Source organism: Acinonyx jubatus, chromosome E4 (genome assembly GCF_027475565.1).
Source record: "Acinonyx jubatus isolate Ajub_Pintada_27869175 chromosome E4, VMU_Ajub_asm_v1.0, whole genome shotgun sequence".
NCBI classification, from domain to species: domain Eukaryota; kingdom Metazoa; phylum Chordata; class Mammalia; order Carnivora; family Felidae; genus Acinonyx; species Acinonyx jubatus.
The window spans coordinates 24,244,427-24,267,912 of record NC_069395.1 but is presented as its reverse complement, the minus strand read 5'-3'; the positions used below and the strand labels follow the sequence as shown (position 1 = coordinate 24,267,912).

General features: G+C 37.8%; 1 protein-coding gene across 6 annotated transcripts in view; it reads right to left on the bottom strand.

Moving 5' to 3' along the window:
* The window catches only part of CFH (complement factor H), a 224,954-nt gene that overhangs the window by 32,416 nt on the left and 169,052 nt on the right, over positions 1-23,486 (bottom strand). For 3 of the 6 annotated variants that reach the window (XM_027074901.2, XM_053209179.1, XM_053209178.1), the window contains exons 8-10: positions 16,416-16,610; positions 15,606-15,782; positions 284-466 (exon numbers count right to left, since the gene is read on the bottom strand). In XM_027074901.2, coding sequence (XP_026930702.1) covers positions 284-466; positions 15,606-15,782; positions 16,416-16,610 — 555 coding nt within the window. Of the gene's footprint in view, positions 1-283; positions 467-1,062; positions 2,613-6,760; positions 7,219-15,605; positions 15,783-16,415; positions 16,611-23,486 lie in introns of those variants that run through there. The other 3 variants (XM_053209180.1, XM_053209181.1, XM_053209182.1) reach the window with 3 other exon arrangements.

Sequence of the window (23,486 nt, the reverse complement as noted above, 5' to 3'; positions counted from 1 at the left end):
CACAAGCTGTGAGATCATGACCTGAGCCAAAGTTGGACGCCCAACTGACTGAGCCACCCAGGTGCCCCCACAGGATGTTTTAAAGTGGAAAAAAATGTAAACTGAAAGATGTCCTGGTATTACACTCTATAAGTGATTAGTCTTAACCGGCAAAAAATTAATCCTTTTTCATTTATCTTTTCAAATGGGACTCACGTCAGCCCCTCCCCCCAGAAAAGAATTAACTTAAACTTTTGTTAAATGGTCATCAGGATAATAAATATGAACATAATAAATTACTCACTAATACATGTGGGTTGAGGTGACCATCCACTTTTCAGACATGTAACCGATCCTGAAGTTTTACCATCTGGTGTTACATATCCTGGTTTACATTGATACTGTGTTTCTTTATTTAAGTAATATGTAAGTTCATATTGAGAAAAAAATCCATTTTCAATTATTATCTCTGATTTTGAACATGTTTCTGAAAGGCAGAAAGTATAAGGAAAAGATAATCATATAAATAAACATTTTTATAAAGACAACACTATAAAAATGAGTCATTTATAAATAAATGAAAACCTAGAAAAATCTGAATCATCCAAATTCTTGGAATGCAAAAATTAGCTACAAAGATACTAAATCAAAATAATTCATTAAATTTTGCTTGGAATGAAGCAAGATTTAAAATACCCAGAATCCCTTCTAGGAAATTATGATGAATCTGTTTGTCTAATGGATCTGGAATCCTACAGTGTGTCAGAGGTGTACCGGCAATGGGTCCTTTCCAGGCACTTAAGCAGGATCTCTTAAGCAACCCCAGCACTTGGTTAATTAATTGGGGTATCTGAGATCAGGAGATGATCTCAGAGAATCTGCCGCCATAGCTACCACAATTCTGAGAATTTGAAATGTTTGTCACCATATTTGGGTGCTTAAAACCACATGGATACATGGAGTTCAGTAAGTATGACAGAGATCAACACATTCATTCATGTTCTAAGACCAATATGATGATTCCTCAAATTATGTGTAACTTGGCTTGAAACAATAAAACAAGACTTCTGTCATATACAGGGCTTCACAAAGTTCAGCATTATTTATTAAATAACCCATGGATAAAGAAGAAATCAAAAGAGAAAATATGACTACATATTTTTTCATCATTAGTAATTTTTTTCTTTCACTTGGGTGCGTAGTACACTGGAAATGGGACACTTGGAATATTAAATACTCAGGATAAGGACTAATGTATATAATCTTCTTATATTATTTATTTATTTATTTTTTAAACTTTTTTTACTGTTTTTTTTACATTTATTTATTTATTATTTATTTTCAATATATGAAATTTATTGTCAAATTGGTTTCCATACAACACCCAGTGCTCATCCCAAAAGGTGCCCTCTTCAATACCCATCACCCACCCTCCCCCCCCTCCCACCCCCCATCAACCCTCAGTTTGTTCTCAGTTTTTAAGAGTCTCATATGCTTTGGCTCTCTCCCACTCTAACCTCTTTTTTTTTTGTTTTTCCTTCCCCTCCCCCATGGGTTTCTGTTAAGTTCCTCAGGATCCACATAAGAGTGAACACATATGGTATCTGTCTTTCTCTGTATGGCTTATTTCACTTAGCATCACACTCTCCAGTTCCATCCACGTTGCTACAAAGGGCCATATTTCATTCTTTCTCATGGCCACGTAGTACTCCATTGTGTATATAAACCACAATTTCTTTATCCATTCATCAGTTGATGGACATTTAGGCTCTTTCCATAATTTGGCTATTGTTGAGAGTGCTGCTATAAACATTGGGGTACAAGTGCCCCTATGCGTCAGTACTCCTGTATCCCTTGGGTAAATTCCTAGCAGTGCTATTGCTGGGTCATAGGGTAGGTCTATTTTTAATTTTTTGAGGAACCTCCACACTGTTTTCCAGAGTGGCTGCACCAATGTGCATTCCCACCAACAGTGCAAGAGGGTTCCCGTTTCTCCCACATCCTCTCCAGCATCTATAGTCTCCTGATTTGTTCATTTTGGTCACTCTGACTGGCGTGAGGTGGTATCTGAGTGTGGTTTTGATTTGTATTTCCCTGATGAGGAGCGACACTGAGCATCTTTTCATGTGCCTGTTGGCCATCCGGATGTCTTCTTGAGAGAAGTGTCTATTCATGTTTTCTGCCCATTTCTTCACTGGGTTATTTGTTTTTCGGGTGTGGAGTTTGGTGAGCTCTTTATAGATTTTGGATACTAGCCCTTTGTCTGATATGTCATTTGCAAATATCTTTTCCCATTCCGTCAGTTGCCTTTTAGTTTTGTTGGTTGTTTCCTTCACGGGGGCCACAGTCAGACTGGTGTGTACCTTCTCTTCCCGTCTCCTAGGGGCGGGATTCACTGTGGGGTGGCGTGGCCCGTCTGGGCTACTTGCACACTGCCAGGCTTGTGGTGCTGGGGATCTGACATATTAGCTGGGGTGGATCAGCAAGGTGTACAGGGGCAGGAGGGGCACGCTCAGTTCGCTTATCCTTTGGTGATCCGCTTCGGGAGGGGCCCTGCGGCACCTGGAGGGAGTCAGACCCGCCGCTGGAGGGATGGATCCACAGAAGCACAGCGTTGGGTGTTTGCCTATAATCTTTTTTTAAAAAAAGACATTACATCTTTTAAATGGAATAAGAAAAACATTTTAAATAAAATTTTGTGAGATGATACTAAAGTAGTCTGAGAGGGAAGATTATTATATACATACAATAGAAAAGAATAAGGAATGAATATCAACGATCACAAAATGAAAGCAAACAAAACCCAACATACACATAATTTGAAAAAACAGAATAGTGTTAGTAAGATCGTGGAATAGGGTGTTTCCTTATTCTCTATTTCCGCTCTAATCTTTATTATTTCCTCCCTTCTAAATTTGGGCTTAGTTTGTTCTTTTGCTAGTTCCTTGAAGTATAAAGTTAGGATGTCAATATACAATCTGCTACTTTAAGCTAAATTTTTTTTGTTTATTTATTTTGAGAGAGAGCTTGCCCGCGTGTATGCACAGGTGCGCGCGCGCGCGCGCACACACACACACACACACACACACACACACACACGCGCGCGCGCGCGCGCGCAAGTGGGGGAGGGGTAGCCAGAAAGGGAGAGAGAATCCCAAGCAGACTCTGTACTGGCAGCACAGAGCCCTACTGTGAGGTCCAATCTCATGAACTGAACCGTGAGATCATCACTTGAGCTGAAATCAAGAGGTGGATACTTAACTTGACTGAGCCACCCGGCACCTTAATCTTCTATTTTAATGTAAGCATTTATCACTAAAAACTTCCCTCTTTGCATTGCTTTTGGAGCATCTCTGAATTTTCTTACATTGTTTCTGTTTTCATTTGTCTCAAGATATTTTTAAAAATTCTCTCGCACTTTCCTCTTTGACCCGATTGTTACTTGAGTGTGCGTTTTCTTTGTACGTATTTGTGAATTTTCCCATTCTTTCCCCAGTTACTGTTTTCTAAATTTACCCCATTGTGACTGAAAATGATACTGCATAGAATCTTTCATGTGCAGTAGAATGTACTCTTCCACTGTTGGGTGTAAAATTCCATGTATATCTATTAGGTCCATAAAATGTTTATATTGTTGTTCAAATCTGTAGATTCTTTCTTGAATTTCTGTGTATTCTATTTATTATTCAAAGTGAGGTACTGAAGTCTCCTAAGATTATTGTATTGCTGTTAATTTCTCCTCTTCAGATCTGTCAATATTTGCTTTATATATTTAGGAATTCCAGTGTTGGTTCCACATATGTTGAAAATTGTTACCATCTTTCTGCTGAATGGATTCTTTATTATTATATAATGATCTTCTTTGTCACTAGAGACAGTTTTGACAGAAAGTCAATTTTTTTTTTCTGGTAGAAATATAGCCACTCTATCATTCTTTGGTTGCCATTTGTATGAAAATCTTTTCCCATTCCTTCACTTTAGCTTACTGTGTCTTTATCTATCTATTTATTAAATATAATTTATTGTCAAGTTAGCTAACATAGTGTATACAGTGTTCTCTTGGTTTAGGGGGTAGATTCCCGTGATTCATTGCTTACATACAACACCCAGGGCGCCACCCAACAAGTGCTCTCCTCAATGCCCATCACCCATTTTTCTCCCTCCCTTGCCACCTCCCCACCATCAACTCTCAGTTTGTTCTCTGTATTTAAGAGTCTCTTATGGGTTTGCCTCCCTCTCTGTTCAAAACTACTTTTTCTCCTTCCCTTCCCCCACGGTCTTCTGTTAAGTTTCTCAAGTTCCATATATGAGTGAAAACATATGGTATCTATCTTCCTCTGACCGAATTATTTCACTTAGCATAATACCCTCCAGTTCTATCCACATTGTTGCAAATGGCATGATTTTATTTTTTCTCATTGCTAAGTAGTATTTCATTGTATGTATAAACCACTATTCTTATCTAGTCATCATTACCTAAATGTCCAGCTGATGGAAATTTAGGCTCTTTCCATGATTTGGCTATCGTTGAAAGCACTGCTATAAACATTAGGGTATACGTGCCCTTTTGCAGCACTCCTGTATCCTTTGGATACATTACTAGTAGTGCTATCATTGGGTTATAGGGAAGTTCTATTACTAATTTTTTGAGGAACCTCCACACTGTTTTGCAGAGTGGCTGTACCAGCTTGCATTCCCACTAACAGTGCAAGAGGGTTTCCATTTTTTCCACATCCTTGCCAACATCTGTTGTTTCTTGAGTTGTTAATTTTAGCCACTCTGACCTGTGTGAGGTGGTAACCCCATGTGGTTTTGATTTGTATTTCCCTGATGATGAGTGATGTTGAACATCTTTTCATGTGTCTGTTGGCCATCTGGATGTCTCCTTTGGAAAAGTGTCTATTCATGTCTTCTGCCCATTTCTCCACTGGATTATTTATTTTTCAGGTGTTGAGTTTATAAGTTCTTTATAGATTTTGGATACTAACCCTTTATCCAATATGTCATTTGCAAATATCTTCTCCCATTCTGTCAGGTGCCTTTTAGTTTTGTTGATTATTTCCTTTGCAATGCAGAAGCTTTTTATCTTGATGAAGTCCTACTAGTTCATTTTTGCTTTTATTTACCTTGCCTTCGGAGACGTGTCAAGTAAGAAGTTGCTGTGGCTGGGGTCAAAGAGGTTGTTGCCTGTTTACTCCTCTAGCGTTTTGATGGTCTCCTGTCTCACATTTAGGCCTTTCATCCACTTGAGTTTATTTTTGTGTAATCAGGAACACATCAGGGTTGTCCACTCTCACCGCTATTGTTTAACATAGTGTTGGAAGTCCTAGTCTTAGCAATCAGACAACAAAATGAAATAAAAGGCATTCACATTGACAAAGAAGAAGTCAAACTTTCACTTTTTGCAGATGACATGATACTCTACATGGAAAACCTGAAAGACTCCACCAAAAAGCTGCTATTACTGACACATGAATTCAGCAAACTCACAGGATACATATCAATGTACAGAAATCAGTTGCATTTCTATATACCAATAATGAAGCAACAGAAAGAGAAATCAAGAAATCGATCCCATTTACAACTGTACTAAGAACTATAAAATAACCTAGGAAAAAACCTAACCAAAGATGTAAAAGATCTGTATGCTGAAAACTATAGAAAACTCATGAAAGAAAACTGTAGAAAACTCATGAAAGAAAGAAATGTGGAGAAGACACAAAGAAATGGAAAAATATTCCATGCTCATGGACTGGAAGAATAAATATTAAAACATGAATACTACCCAAAGCAATCTGCACATTCAGTGCAATTACAATCAAAATTGCACCAGCATTCTTCTCAGAGCAAGAACAAACAATCCTAAAATTTGTATGGATCCACAAAAGACTCCGATTAGCCAAAGTAATGTTGAAAAAGAAAACAAAGCAGGAGGCATCAAAATCCTGGACTGTAGCATCTACTACAAAGTTGTAATCATCAAGACTGTATGGTATTGGCACAAAAAGAGACATTTAGGTCAATGGAATAGAATACAGAACCCAGCAATGGACCCACAAATGTATGGCCAACTAACCTTTGACAGAGCAGGAAAGAGTATCCGATAGAAAGAAGACAGTCTCTTTAGCAAATGGTGCTGGGAGAACTGGACAGCGACATGAAGAAGAATGAAACTGGACCACTTTCTTACAACATACACAAAAATAAAGCCTATTGTGTCTTTAAATTGAAAGCGAGTTCTTCATTATTTTAAGTCATTCAGGTATTTTATTTCTTTTAATAGGTAAATTTAAACAATTTATATTTAAAGAAATTATTGATAGGTGAACACTTACTATTGACATGTGGCTGTCTTCTATTTTGTAGTTGTTTTTTAAATATCTTTCTCTTTTAATGACTTCCTTTGTTATTTGATTAAGGTTTATAGTTGTTTAGTTTGATCCTTATCTCCTTATCTTTTGTTTGTCTATTATATGTTTCCCTCCTTACTTTATTGGGAGTATAGTTGACAAAATTGTATATATATGAAGTATAAAATGAGATGACTTGGTCCACAGATACATTTGGAAATAATTGTCAAAATCAGGTTAATTAACACATTAATCACCTCACATAATTAATTTTTTTTATTAAGCTGGAATGCTTAAGATCTATTCTCAGCAAATTTCAACTACACAATACATTATTACTAACTGTAGTCACCATGCTGTACACTAAATCTCCAGGATTTTTTTTTTCTTTCAACGGTTTTTTTTTTATTTATTTATTTTTGGGACAGAGAGAGACAGAGCATGAACGGGGGAGGGGCAGAGAGAGAGGGAGACACAGAATTGGAAGCAGGCTCCAGGCTCCGAGCCATCAGCACAGAGCCCGACGCGGGGCTCGAACTCACGGACCGCGAGATCGTGACCTGAGCTGAAGTCGGACGCTCAACCGACTGAGCCACCCAGGCGCCCCTGCAGAGATATTTTAAATTAATGATTCACTCTTGTTCCTTGTTACTGGTTTGGTTTGTTCAGATTTTCTATTCTTGATGATTTTGTCTTGTAAGTTTTCTATTTCCAGGGATTTATCAATTTATTTAGGTTATCCAATTTGTTGGTGTGTAAATGTTTATGGTTGTCTCTTATGAACATCTGCATTTCTGTGGCATCAGTTGAATGTCTCCAATTTCATTTCTCATGTTATTTATTTGATCTCTCTTTTTTCTTAGTCAACTTAGGCTTATCAAGTTTGTTTCTGTTTTGAAAAAAATAGGTATTAATGTTTATTTTTTTGGTCTTTATTTCATATATTTTTGCTCTGATTTCTGTTATTTCCCAGCTTAATTATAGGCTTGGTTGTTCTACTGTTTTTTAATACATTTTTTTTTTCATTTTATTTGAGAGAGAGAGAGAGACAGAGAGAGAGAGCATGAGTCAGGGAGGGGCAGAAGGAGAGAGAGAATCTTAAGCAGGCTCCACACTCAAGTGCAGAGCCCAATATAGAGCTCAAGCCCATGACCCTGGGATTATGATCTGACCCCAAATCAGGAGTTGGATGCTCACCCAACTGAGCTACCCAAGTGACCTCTTCTTTTTAGTTTTTGGATGTATAAAGTTAGGTTGTATATGTGAGATCATTTCTTTTTCTTACTGTAGGCATTTATCACTATAAAGACCTCTCATAGAACTGCCTTTGTATGTGAGGTATTTATTTCTCTCTTGCTGCTTTCAAAATTATTTTTCTTTGGTTTTAGCCAGTTTTATTGTAATGTGTCTTAGAGATGATTTCCTTGGGTTGAATCTGTTTGGGGGAATTAATGAGCTTCTTGATTTTGATAGTCCGTATCTCTTCCCAGATTGATAAATTCACAGCCATTATTTCCTTAAGTAAACTTCCTGTCCCTTTCTCTCTCTTCTCCTTTTGGGACTCACATAATGCCTACAATGTCTCCTCTGATAGTCTCCCATAATTCACATAGGCTTTCTCTGGAATTCCTTCTCCTTTTTTCTCCTCTGACTACAAGACTTCAAATGACCTCTCTTCTACTTCATAGATTCTTTCTTCTGATTGATAAGATCTGATGTTGATACTCTTTGTTGTATTTTTCCTTTCATTATATTCTTCAGTTATAGAATTTCTGTGTGGTTCTTTTTATAATTTCTACCTCATTTTCCTGATTTCTTTGGATTTTCTTTCTGTGTCTTCTTATAGCTCACTGAGCTTCCTCAAAGCTACCATTTTCAATTCTTTATCAGGAAAATCATAAATCTTCATTATTTAGGGTGTTACTGGAAAAGTGTTGTGTTTCTTTGGTGATGTCATATTTCCTTGATTTTTCATGTTTCTTAAAGTCTTGCATTGTTGCCTTTGCCTTTGAAGAAGGTCTCACTTCCTCTGGTCTTTCCTGACGTTGGCAGAGAAATACTTTCTGTCATACTTGTTAGGGATTCTGAGGCTTTTTGAAGATGTTTTTAATGGATACATTTTTCCAGTATGTCTTACTACGATTTAGGAGGGAATTTTTGGATGGTATGCCTTTTTTCAATCCTGCAGAGTTAGTCAGGGTCCTGACAGCTTTCTGTTTGATTTCCTGGAGGTAATGCTGAGTGGTCAAGTACATTCTTTTTACTCTATCTGTGGAGTCAGTTTGAATTTCTAAGTATGTTCACTAGCCATTTGAAAACTCCTGCACTCACTACCTTTGGGGAATATACAAAAGGAGCTGGCCAGTGGATAGCAGGTATGCAGAATGTTGGGGGATGCCACCAGGTGAGCAAGATCTGAACCCAAGTCATCCCAGTGGCTAGTGGGTAGGCTACTGACTGTAGTCTGCAAAGTGGTTAGTAGAGTCTTTGTCCCTTGAGGAATTCTGAGCCCTGACTGTTGTGGTCCAAACTTTTCTCATTCCCTTCACTCATGAAGATCACTTCAGTATTCTGGGTGTAGTTAGAAAGAAATGGGCCTTTTGGTCAGTGACCCATGCAGTTGAAGAAGCCAGATGATCACTCACACACTTTCCCCCTGTGGAGAAATTGCAGGCTGAATGGGTCTCTCTTGGCACTGAACTGTACCCCTTTCAGGGAGGAGTGACTCAGATAAGAAAAAAAATGTTCCATTCATCCTCTTCAGTGCACCCACTCTTGGATCTTTTTGCTGTCAAAGTGTGCAAAAACTTCTGCTAGATTCCCAGACTCCCACAAAAATGCTCTTTCTGTGGGTGATTGTCAAAACTGTGATCTTGGCCAGGAAGAACTGAAACTTGTGTTCTGACATCTAGCTGGTGTCACTCTATTTTTTTCTAGATTGACTTCATGTAGGTATGTATTTTGTGTTTATATTTTTGTCGACATACAGTGTTATATTATTTTCAGGTGTATAATATAGTGATTCAACAATTCCATACCTCACCCAGTGCTCATAATGACATCACTATTTCACCTGTTCCCTGTGCCACCTTTCTCCCCTCTGGTAACTATCACTTTGTTCTCTATAGTTGAGTCTTTTTGTTTGTTTGTTTTGGTTTTGGTTTTTTTGTTTGTTTGTTTGTTTGTTTTGGTTTATCTCACTCTCACATATTTCCCAATTTGTCATTTGTCTTAAATCCCACATATGACTGAAATCATATGGTATTTGTCTTTCACTGACTGACTCATTTCACTTGGCATTATACTGTCCAGCTCCATACATATTGTTGCAAATGGCAAGATTTCATTCTTTTTCATGGCTGAATAATAGTCTCTCTCTCTCTGTATGTATACACACACACATGCACACACACACACACCACTCGTCTTTATTCATTCATCAATCAATAGATACTTGGCTACTTCCATATCTTGTTTATTGGAAAGAAAGCTGATATAAACATAGGTGTGCATATATCCCTTTGAATTAGTGTTTTTTTGTATTCTTTGGGTAAATACCCAGAAGTATGATTGCTGGATCATACAGCAAGTCTATTTTTCTTTTTGAGGAACTTCCATACTGTTTTCCAGAGTGGCTGCACCAGTTTGCATTCCCAACATTGCAAGAGGGTACCCCTTGCTCCACATCCTCACCAACATCTGTTGTTTCTTGTGTTGTTGATTATAGCCATTCTGTCAAGGGTGAGGTGATATCTTATTGTTGTTTTGATTGCATTTCCCTGATGATAAGTGATGATGAGTATCTCTTCATGTGCCTGTTGTCCTTTGTATGTCTTCTTTGGAGAAATGTCTGTTCATGTCTCCCATTCATTTTTTTAGTTGGATTATTTGGTTTTTGGTGTCGAGTTTTATAAGTTCTTTACATATTTTGGACACTACTCTTTACCAGACATGCCATCTGTAAATAACATCTCCCATTCCACAGGTTGCCTTTCAGTTTTATTGACTCTTTCCTTTGCTGTGCAGAAGTTTTTTATTTTAATGTAGTTCTAATAATTTTTTATTTTATTTTTATTTATTTATTCTTGCTTTTATTTTCCTTGCCTCAGGGGATCTGTCTAGAAAGTTTGTGGCTGATTTCAGAGAAGTTACTGCTTCTGCTCTCTCTCTTCCAGGACTTTTATAGTTTCAGGTCTCACATTTAGGTCTTTAATCCACTTTGAATTTATTTTTGTGTATCGTGCAACAAAGTGGTTCAGTTTCATTTTGTGCATGTTGCTGTGTAGTTTTCCCAGTACCATTTGTTGAACACATTGTCTTTTTCCCACTGGATATTCGTTCCTGCTTTGTTGAAGATTAATTCAGTATATAATTATGGGTTTATTTCTGGGTTTTCTATTCAGTTTCATTTGTCCAAGTGTCTATTTTTGTGCCAGTACCTTACTGTCTTGATCACTATAGCTTTGTAATATAACTTGAAGTCTGGAATTGTGATGCTTCCAGCTTTGCTTTTCTCTTTCAAGACTGATTTGACTATTCAGGTTCTTTTGTAGTTCCATACAAACTTTAGGATTGTTTGTTCTAGGTCTGTAACAAATGTTGGTATTTTGATGGGGATTGCATTGAGTGTGTAGATTGCTTTGGGTTGTGTAGACATTTTAACAATATTTGCTCTTCTAGTCCATGAACATGGATGTCTTTCCATTTCTTTGTGTCATCTTCCATTTCTTTTTCATCAGGGTTTTATAGTTTCAGAGTACAGATCTTTCACCTCTCTGATTAGGTTTATTCTTAGGTATTTTATTATTTTTAGTGCAATAGTAAATGGGTTGTTTTCTTAATTTCTCTTTCTGCTGTTTCATTATTAATATATAGAAAGGGATCAAATTTCTATACATTGATTTTGTATCCTACAGCTTTTCTGAATTCATTCTAGTTCTAGCAGGTTTCAGTGGAATCTTTTGGGTTTTCTATATAGAATATTATGTCATCTGTAAATAGTAAAAGGTTTACCTCTTCCTTACTGATTTGGATGCCTTTTATTTCTTTTTGTTGTCTGATTGCAGTGGCTCGGACTTCCAGTACTATCTCGAATAAAAATGGTGGAGTAGACATCCTTGTCTTGTTCCTTAGGGGAAAAGCTGTTTTTCCCCTTTAAGGATGATGTTAGTTGTGTGTTTTTCATGTATGGCCTTTTTTTATGTTGAGGTATGTCCCCTCAAAACTTACTTTGTTGAGAGCTTTTATTATGAATTGATGTTATATTTTGCCAAATGCTTTTTTGGCATCTGTTGAAATGATCATATGGTTCTTATCCTTTTTTTTATTGATGTGGTTTGATTGATGTGATATATCACATTGATTGGTTTGTTAACATTGAACCATCCTTGGACTCCAGGAATAAATCACCGTGCATAAGACTGATGTGGTGAATAATTTTTTAATGTTTTGTTAGATTTGGTTTGCTAGTATTTGCTATGGATATTTGCATCTATATTCATCAGAAATATTTACCTACAGTTCCCTTTTCTCGTTTCTTTATCTGGTTTTGGTATCAGGGTAGTGCTGCCTCATAGAATGAATTTGGAGTTTTCCTTCTTTTTCTATCTTTTTGGAATAGTTTAAGAAGATTGCTTCTCGGACTTCTGGCTAAGATCAAGTGTGGAATAGTTTGAGAAGAATACATATTAACTCTTCTTTAAATGTTTGGTAGAATTCACTTGTGAACTCATCTGGTCTTGGACTTTTGTTTGTTGGGAGGTGTTTGATTACTGATTCCTTTTTTTTTTTTTTTCTGTTAATTGGTCTGTTCATTTTTTTATTTGTTCCCATTTCAGTTTTGGTAGGTTTATGTTTATAGGAATTTATCCATTTCTTCCAGATTACCGACTTTGTGGCATACAGTTTTCCATGATATTCTCGTATAATTGTTTGAATTTCTGTGGTGTTGGTTGTTATTTCTCCTCTCTTGTGATTTACTTATTTGGGTCCTTTATCTTTTCTTCTTGATAGTATGGCTAGCAGTTTATCACTTATTAATTTTTTCAAAGAACCAGTTCCTGGTTTCTTTGATCTGCTCTATTGTTTTTCTAGTTTCTATGACATTTCTTTCTTTGATTTAAAAAATTTTAAAGTTAATTCATTTTTGAGAGAGAGACAGAGTGTGAGCAGGGGAGGGGCAGAGAGAGAGGGAGACACAGAATCCAAAGCAGGCTCCAGGCTCTGAGTTGTCAGCACAGAGCCTGACATGGAGCTTGAACTCACAAACCGTGAGATCATGACCTGACTCACAGTCAGATGCTTAACCGACTGAGCCACCCAGGCACCCCCATTTATTTCTGTTCTAATCCTTATTATTTCTTTCCTTCTGTTTTTTTTTCTTAGCTTTTGTTTGTGGTTGCTTTTCTAGCTTCTTCAGGTGTCAAGTGAAATTGTTTATTTGATTCTTTTCTTGCTTCTTGAAGCAGACCTGTATTGCTACAAACTTCCCTCTTAGAACCAGTTTGGCTGCATCCCAAAGGTTTTTAATTGTGGTGTTTTCATTTTCACTTGTTTCCATGTGGTATTTTGAATTTTCTTTTATTTTCTGGTTGACCCATTCATTGTTTATTAGCATGTTACTTCACTTTCATATATTTATGCTCTTTTCAGACTTTTTCTTGTGGTTGACTTCTAGTTACATAGTAGTGTGTTCAGAAAAGATGCATGGTATCACTTTGACCTTTTTGAATTTGTTGGGGCTTCTTTTATGTCCTAATATGTGTCCCATTCTGGAGAATGTTCCACATACACTTGAAAAGCATGTGTATTCTGCTGTTTTAGGATGCAGTGTTCTCAAAATATCTGTTAAATCCATCTGTTCCAGTGTGTCATTCAGAGCTGTTGTTTCCTTGTTGATTATCTGTTTAAATGATCTTGTCCATTTGTGTAACTGAAGTGTGAAAATCCCCTACTATCATTTATTATGAATGTTTAGTTCTTTTCTATTTGTTATTAACTTTTATGTATAGGGGAGCTTACATGTTGGGTGCATAAACATTTATAATCATTATATCTTTTTGTTGGACTGTCCCCTTTATTATTTCAGCTTCTGCTGAAAAATGCCCTAGGAGCCTTATGGGTTTTCCCTTGTATGGGACTTTTTTTTTTTTTTTTTTTTTTTTTGTCTTGCTGCTTTAAAATTTTTTTTCTATACCCCCATGTTTTGCCAATCTAATTACAATATATATGTTTCTGTGGGTTAGCTTTTGTTTATTTTCTTGGGGGTTCCCTGTGCCTTCTGGATATGGATATCTGTTTCCCAGATTAGGGAAGTTTTCTGCTATTAATTCTTCAAATAAATGTTCTGTCCCTTTTTTTTCTTTCTTTTTCTTCTGGGACTCCTCTACAATGAATGGTGTTATGTTTGATGGAGTCATGGAGTTCCATAAATCTATTCTCTTTTTGCATAATTCTTTTCTCTCTTTTGTTCAGCTTGATAACTTTCTGTTGCTTTGTCTTCTAGGCCATTATGTTGTTCCTCTCCTTCTTCCAGCCTGCTGTTCATGCCACCAAGTGTGTTTCTGATTTTGTTTATTGAGCCCTTTATCTCTGCTGTGTTATTCCTTATCTCTGTATTAAGGGTTTCACCCATGTCTTGGATTTTTTTTCTTAAGTCCAGTATCTTTAGATTTGTTACATTAAATTTTCTATTAGGTATTTTACTAATATCTGTTTCACTTAGATCCATGGCTGTGGCATTGCACTGTTCTTGCATTTGGGACAATTTCTTCTGTTTTCTCATTTTGTCTAAGTTTCTTGGCTTACTTTTCTGTGTTAAAAAAGTCAGCTACTTCTCCTGTTCCTGAGGGTAATGGCCTTATGAAAAAGAGGTTCTGTCATGCCCTGAGGTGTTGTGACCCCGTTTCCCCAGGGCCTGGCACTTCAGGGAGTGTCTCCAATGTATGCTATGTGCACACTGCTGTTGTGTCCTGACTGCTTTATCTTTCCGGTCACTCATCTGCAGAGGCTTTCTTTGCCTGTTGTGGGCAGTGTTTGGTTCCTTGCCTGAATGTGGTAAGTTTTAACTTGGTGTATTCTGGTCTGCTTGTGAAATGAGACTTCTCAACATTGCTGCTGGAATCCAGCCCCACCTCCCTGCCCCCTGCCAAAAACAAACAAACAAAACAAACAAACAAACAAACAAACAAACAAAAAACCTTCCAAGTTGGGAGATGCAGTTTGGGCTGGGATTTGATCTGGTCTTTTGTGGTTGGGGGCTGCCTGCTCTGGGACTGAGGCAAGTGTGACTGGGAAGCGTGGTTCCACCAGAGCATAGGGACATAGGGCTTGGTGTAAGCAAGTAAGATAGCAAGTGTGAGCCCTGTGCTGGTTCCCACAGTTGACCCTGTGTTAATGTTGAAGGGCGGGAGAGGGAAATGGCACCTGCCAGTTCCTTTGTTTTCAGAGGGGTCTCTGTGAATGCTCCCTTTCTGCAACATGCTCCAGGATGAGCAAATAACCTCCCCACTGTGTGCTCCAAGTGCTCATCAGATTGCTGTTTCCATGCTGTATGTCCACAGGCTCTTTGCTTGCCTTATCTCCAAGAGCAGTCCCAATGCCCTTTGATCTCTTCCAGACCCAAGCACACTGACCTTTCAAACCCCAGGCTTTAAGCCTCACTGGTTGCAGGAACTCACAAAATTTGTCCCCTCTCCCTTTCCAAGCTAATTTCTATGGGGATTTGTTTTTCCTGTGTGTTCCTCTGTGTGTCAGTCTGTCTTTCACCCTCTCTGTGACCACTACTCCCTTACCACCTCAGTGGCCACAGTCCATTTCTTCTCAGTTTGGGAGAGAAACCTGCATCTCTGTACATCTTACTTCTTCAATGTGGCCTGTTCTGTACCTTTAATTGTGGAATCTGTTCTGCCAGTCTTCAGGTCAATCTCGGGGGTATTTAGGATGATTTGATAGTTATCCTTATGGGATGAGGCAAGCCTAGGATCCCCCTACTCCGTCACATCTTCCTCCTTCCATTCCTGGTGTCACCCTATTAATACAGGTTACTTCTTTGTAGTTCCATGACTGCTTTCTTGACTAATGCCTATCATTAGACATTTATTTTGCTATATATATGTATCAAAAATGTGTATATCCACTCACACACTCTTGGAAAAAATAAAACTAAGTAGATTCATTGGTGGAAATAAGGAAGTTGATATAAATATTTTGTCACAGTTAATATAGATGAGGGTTAGAAAACCATAAATATACTGAGATCTGAGACCATTTACTTACTGAGAAGAATGCACTCGGGAGGAGGGAACCAGCCACTCTCTGTACAGGTCATCACAGTCTGCTCATTTTGAAGACTGTAGCCAGCATGGCAGTTAACTCTTACAGATTCACCTTGTACGTATTTTACTCCTCGTTTTGGGTTATCTCCATTTTTCAAATGATTGAAAATACATTGTCCTAAAAATCATAAAAATAATAAACAAAAAATTTTTAAACCCATAAATTCAGTGAAAATAGCAAATTAAAAATTATTTGTAGGGGCGCCTGGGTGGCTCAGTTGGTTGGGCGGCTGACTTCAGCTCAGGTCACGATCTCGCGGTCTGTGAGTTCGAGCTCTGCGTCGGGCTCTGGGCTGATGGCTCAGAGCCTGGAGCCTGCTTCCGATTCTGTGTCTCCCTCTCTCTCTGCCCCTCCCCCGTTCATGCTCTGTCTCTCTCTGTCTCAAAAATAAATAAATAAAAAATTATTTGTACAACATTTAAACTATAATGCATAAGTATCCAAAAATAAAGCTAATACCAAATGTTGAAAAAGAAAAAAATCAATAGTCAATACTATTTACTTTCAGTATTTATAATTAAGGTATGGGTAAATGATATAGGTATTTTCAAAAAACCTCTAACTTTATCTCTAATAAGATTTTAGGAAGAGCTCCTCATAAAAGGAAAACCTCAAGTTGGTATTTTTGCTCATAAAATTCATCCCTTGGCCGCCTTTTTGTCATAGTAGTCTTAATTGTACTCACTTACATGTCTGCTCCCTCCAGGATATGAACTATTTATACATATACAATTATAACGGTTGACTTACTGCGGCATGGTACTGCTGGTGACCATCCTTCTTTTGTGCAATGAATATATTCCCAGGGCTCTTGTGAAGCAGTCACAAAATTGGTCTCACAGGAATACCAATATTTTTTTCCTACACGTACTGGAAAGTCTCGTCTATAGATAATTTCATAGTATAGACTACCATGTTTTATTTGTGGAAAATCACAACGATTCCCTTGGAAGAAAAACAAAACAAACAAAACCATTATAAATAATGTTTTGCCTTAATAAAAAATCAAATCGAAAATGAATTGTTTCATGGGTGAATTCTATCCTCTTATTAGCATTATTTCATTAATTGCATCAGGTTTTCTAGGACAAGAAAAGTTATAAATTTCAGATTTTTTCCACCACATTTTTGAAGCTTTCAATATTGAGATCGAGTGTTCATTTAGTCTTATTCCTTTTAAGTTATCTTCTAGTATTTTTCTCCACTGCTTTTTGAAGAGTTAGATTCTTTTCCCTTTATCCTTGGATGAATTTCATCATGATACATAAATATGAGTGTCATTTAACAATCATTCTACCTTGGGCAAACTTCAGTGTTTGGATTTGCAGGAATTAAGTTTTAAAGAACTTAAATACATTGCTGTAAAATTGTAAAGGCGAGATTTGAACCCTGGTGGTCTGATTTCAGAACAACTTTGGTTATCCACCTATTAGGTGTTTCAAAGTGTATCAATTAGGAGTTAAGATGGTGGAGAAGTAGAGGGACAAAGATTTCCCTCGTCCCTCAAACAGCTGTATTGAGGTCAGAACACCTGGAACACCCAGGAAATCTATCTGCAGAGTGACAGAAAAATCTGCACAGGTGGAGGGAGACAGCTTGACGGGACAGAGGTGTGTCTATGCGAATTGGGGGAGATAAAACATTATGGGCCCGGAGGGAAGGGTTCCCCCTCTGTGGAGAGACAAAAAGGAGAGAGAGAAACTGTGGATTGTGGTATTGTGTTAGGACAAGAGGAAAACCTTTCCAGACCACGGACTAGAAATGAGAAATCTAGGGAGATTGCTAGCGTACTTTGCGAACAGCCTTAGGAGCTGAAGACTGCAGTTTTCAAAAGTGTGTGCCATCCTATGGAAGAAATCTGCTTCCACGTGCATGCACTTGTGGGGAGGGGAGCCAGCCCCAGTGTAGTATCCCATCTCAGGGGCACAGTGGGGAGAATAGTCCCTTCCCTTGAGTACTGTGGAAGAGTGTATATTGCCTCCCCAAGGTTAAAAGACCCTGCATGTGCCTGCCATATGGGCAGGGTGGGGCAGCACTATCCTAGAACTGGTGCTGGGTCCTTTAAGACACCAGGTTTTGAATCCCAGCCTAGCACCTAAGAGGCATGGGGGAACTGTGGGACAGGGCAAGCCACCTGCCTGAGCTACGTTGTGAGGGCTGCCTAAACAGCATGGTTTAAGACACCCAGTCCGGGGAGGAGAGATTTGGGTGTTGCCGTTTTTCTCCCCATCACCAGCATGGTGCGGCTTCAGGGCACAGAATAGTGGCCCCTTGTGGAGGCCGACCCACTTACACAAAATCTCACCCCTCAGTGGATGGCAACTACTTATCTAATGGCGTGGGACTGATACTGGGTGAACCAGAGGGCCTCTCCTCCAGACCAGCACAGTCACCTGTCCCACATACAAACAGACAACTATCCTGTGGTATTATATATTACTGTGTTGCCATTTTCTTTTTTTTTTTTTCCTTCTCTACTCTTTTCTATAGTTTTCTTTCTACCTCTTCATTTTTTTACTCTGGAATCAGGCTTAAACTTTCTGATTTGTTTTTTTGTCAATATATATACATATATAACACGTGTTTTATACATATAAAAATATATTTGTTACATATTAATAAATTAATAATAATAATAAGTTAACACTATAATAATAAATAATAAATTAATAAATACAAATTATATATATTATAAAAATATATATATTATATATATGTATTTTTTCTTTTTTTTGCTTTCTCTGTTTCTGTGTCTGTTTAATCAGGCATTTTTATTCTATTTTTTTTACACCTTTTCTATATCTCCAACTTTATTTTCCTTTTGCTCTCACTGGATTAACCCTTATAGTTTCTTTGATTTGTCTAACAATGGTCTAAACATTCTACCAGTATGACTAAGGAGAAGCTTTGTAGAAGACAGACGAGTGGGGTAGAGCAGCCAAAGACGCAACAATAGAGTGCACGCAACACACTCTAAAAACACTTCCTGAAAGGCCAGGCCCTGGGCCAGTGTATGACCCCTTTTTAATATAGTAGTTCTCGTTGGTGCAGGACAGATAACAAACCATTAAAACACATAAGAGACACAAACCTGGCAAAAGTGATGAAACAGAATTCTCCTGAAAAGAAATTCCAGGAAGACAGCCAGAGAATTGCTCAAACCAGATATAAACAATACATCTGAACAAGAATTTAGAATACCAGTCATACAACTAATAGCTGGGTTTGAAAAAAGCATAGACAACAGCAGAGAATCTATTGCTGCAGGGATTAAAGACCTAAGAAACAGACACAATGATTTAAGAAATGCTACAAATGAGATATGGAAAGGAAATTACTAGACCACAAAGGGCAATAAGAGACCTAAGTGATTCAATGAAACGAAATAATATCTATATCATTAGGAGTTCTAGAAGAAGAAATGAGAGAAAAAGGGCAGAAATTTTATTTGAACAAATCACAGCTAAGAACTTCCCTAATCTGGACAAGGAAATAGGCATCCAGGTCCAAGAGGCACAGAGAACTCCCTTCAAAATCAACAAAAACAGGTCAACACCAAGACATATCATAGCGAAACTGGCAAGATACAAAGACAAAAAGAGAATGCTGAACACCTCTAGGGACAAATGGGCCTTAACCTAAAAGGGTAGACACATAAGAGTAATAGACACACACGCACTACCAAAACTCAAAAGGGAAGAAATAGAAAATTTGAACAAACCATAAGCAGAGAAGATATTGACTCAGTAATCAAAAATCGCCCAACAAATAAGAGTCCTAGGGCAGATGGCTTCCCAGGAGAAGTCTACCAGACACTTAAATACCTATTCTTCTCAAGCTGTTCCAAAAAATAAAATGAAAGAAAAGCTTTCAGGCTCATTATACGAAGCCAGCATTACTTTGATTTCCAAAACTGACAAGAACCCACTAAAAAGGAGAATTACAGGCCAATATCTGATGAACATGGTACTGATCATGGTACTGAACATGGTACTGATGAACATGGGTACAAAAATTCTCAACAAGACACTAGCAAACCAAATTTAACAGTATATTAAAAGAATCATTCAACATGATCAAGTGGGACTCATCCTAGGCTGCAGGGCTGGTTCAATTTTTGCAATTCAATCAACTTGATATATTACCTTAAAAGAAGAAGGATAAGAACCATATGATCCCGTCAATAGATGCAGAAAAAGCATTTTCTTAATAAAAACCTTCAAGGAAGTTGGGATAGAAGGAACATACTCTAACGTCATAAAAGCCATACATGAAATGACCACAGTAAATATCATCCTCAATGGGGAAAAACAGAGAGCTTTCCCCCGGAGATCAAGAATACGCCAGGGACGTCCACTCTCACCACTGTTGTTTAACATAGTGTTGGAATCACTAGCCTCAGCAATCAGACAACAAAATGAAATAAAAGGGATTCAAATTGGCAGAGAAGTGAAACGTTCACTCTTCGTGGATGACATGATAGTCTACAAGCAAAACCCACAAGACCCCACCAAAAAAATGCTAGAGCTGATACATGAATTCAGCACAATCACAGGATACAAAATTAACGTACAGAAATTGGTTGCATTCTATATACCAATAATGAAGCAAGAGAAAGAGATATCAAGGAATTGAACCCATTCACAAATGCAACAAGAACGATAAAATACCTAGGAATAAACCTAACCAAAGAGGTAAAAGATCTGTACACTGAAAAAAAAAAACAAAAAAACAAAAAAAAAACCCAGAAAGCTTATGAAAGAAGTTGAAGAAGACACATTGAAATGGAAAAACATTCCATGCTCAGGAATCAGAACAAATATTGTTAAAATTTGATACTACCCAAAGCAATCTACACATTCTAGCAATTTCAATCAAAATAGCACCAGCACTCTCCAGAGAGCTAGAACAAACAATCCTAAAATTTGTACGGAACCACAAAAGATCCTGAATAGCCAAAGAAATGTTGAAAAAGAAAACTAAAGCTGGAGGCATCACAATCCCGGACTTTAGCTTGTATTACAAAGCTGTCATCATCAAGACAATATGGTGTTGGCACAAAAACAGACACATAGACTAATGGCATAGAATAGAGAACCGAGAAGTGGACCCACACATATATGGCTAATTAATCTTCAAAAAAGCAGGGAAGAGTATCCAATGGAAAGAAGACAGTCTCTTTAGGAAAACAAATTGGGAAAAGTGGATAGCAACATGCAGAGGTATGAAACTGGACCACTTTCTTAAACCATACACAAAAATAAACTAAAAATGGATGAAAATCCTAAATGTGAGATAGGAAACCATCAAAATCCTGCAAGAGAAAACAAGCAGGAGCCTTTTTTACTTTGGCCGCAGCAACTTCTTACTTGACATGTCTCAAAAGGCAAGGAAATAAAAGCAAAAATGAACTATTGGGACCTCATCAAGATAAAAAGCTTCTGCACAGCAAGGGAAACAATCAATAAAACTAAAAGGCAACCAATGGAAAGGGGGAAGGTATTTCCAAATGGCATACCAGATAAAGTGTTAGTATCAAAAACCTATAAAGAACTTACCAAACTGAACATCTGAAACACAAAAAAAGGGCAGAAAAAATGAATAGATACTTTTCCAAAGAAGACATCCAAATGGCAAATAAACACACGAAAAGATGTCCAACATTGCTCATCATCAGGGATATACAAATCAAAACCACATTGAGATACCACCTCCCACCAGAGTGTCTAAAATTAACAAGTCAGGAAACAACAGATGTTGGCAAGGATGTGGAGAAAAGGTAACCCTCTTGCACTATTGGTGGGAATGCAAACTGGTGAAGCTGCTCTGGAAACAGTGTGGAGGTTCCTCAAAAAATTAAAAATAGAATTACCTTATGACCCAGCAATAGCACTACTAGGAATTTATCCAAAGGAAACAGGAGGGCTGTTTTGAAGGGGCACAAGCACCCCAATGTTTATAGCAGCACTATCAACAATAGCCAAATTATGGCAAGAGGCCAAATGTCCATCAACTGCTTCTTTATCCAAAGAAGATGTGGTATATTTATATACATTGAAATACTATTTGGGGATGAAAAAGAATGAAATCTTGCCATTTCCAACAATGTGGATGGAAGTGGAAGGTATTATGCTAAGTGCAATAACTCAGTCAGAGAAAGACAAATATTATATGATTTCACTCATATGTGGAATTTGAGAAACTTCAGGTGACCATAGGGGAACGGAAGGAAAAAAAATACAAACAGAAAGGGAGGCAAATTCTAAGAGGCTCTTAAACAGAACAAACTGAGCGTTGATGGCGGTGGGGGTTGGGAAGATGGGGAAAATGGGTGATGGGCATTGAGGAGGGCACTTGTCAGGATGGATATGTAAGTGATGAATCAAGGGAATCTACTCCTGAAGCCAAGACTACTCTGTATGTTAGCTGACTTGCCAATAATTTAAAAAAAAAAAAAAAGGATATTAATTAAAGCAAACACTCCACTGAGATTTTTTTTTCAAAAGTTATACAAAGGGGGTAAAATTAAAGTAGGTATTATTATTATGACAGGCTTGAATCTCTTTGCTGTTTTCTTTCATCTGGGTACACTTAAATATGTTTTATGCTTTTAGAAGGTCATCTCTGAAGCAAATATAGTATTTCATATATGGTCTGAGCAGCACTGGGATGGGCAAAATTTAGAACAGCCTCATTCTACCTTGGATTTCTATCAATACAGGGTGTGGTCTCATTAACAGTAGTGGTGGTTCTGTCATAGTTTTGACTCAAACTGATCTCAAAATTGATTAAAATATTCACCAATTTTTAAAACTCTTTCTAATCTGTCTGTACTTGTACATCTGATTCCTTTGACCTAAACCCAGGATCACTACTAAATGTCACGTTATTAGATTCAGCCTAGCACAGAGAATCCTTTTGGAATGATGAATCTGTGCTAATGCAGATTCACTGTCATGACCCCCTGAACAATTCCACTTGTGAATTTGTACTGTGTTTCCCCTAAATCATTAAACTATCTGATAACACAAAGGAGTAATGAAATAGGCTTGAGAACAAAGTCCTGAATCTGATACTTGGGTAAGTTTACTTAACGAAATTTCAAACTATCTCATAAACCATCTAACTGGTCAATTTCCCCATCTTGTCCACAAGAACTTCATAAGGCCCCTCTGGAATACACTTGGTGAGATCCAGATCCAGCTGGGCTGATCTACCATTTCCATAACCCACCATAAACATGATTAAATATTTTCCTTATGGAAGTGGTTCAAGATGGAAATGTAGGAGATCCTGAACACACCTCTTCCCTTGGACACACTGAATCTACAGTTATATACAGAATAATTTTGTCTGAAAAAAAAAAGAAACCCTCTAAAAACTAGCTGAGTGATTCCTACACACTGGGCAAATGAGAAAAAGCTCACATCAAAGTGGATAGAAGAAACAGATACAATCTGACCCTAAATCTCTTCCCCAGCATGATGAGCCACAATTGGGAGGGAATTCAAAACTCTAAGCTTCTCCCTGAGGAGTGAAGTGTCTGAGCCTTACATCTGGTACCCCAATTTTAATATCTACACCTGACAGACAAGCCCCCAAAGCATCTAGCTTTGAAAGCCAACAGGGCTTGTGTCCACAAGACCCACAAGCTACAGCTAAGTGAGAAACAGTTCTTAAAGGGTCCACAGTCATGGACTCACCCACCCCAGGGTCCAGGATAGAGGAAGCCACCTGAAAAGTGCCCAGACTTTCTGTGAAAGAGACTTATTTGCCTACTTAAAAGCTCTGGCCTGAGGGGCAAGCATTTAATTTAAAACA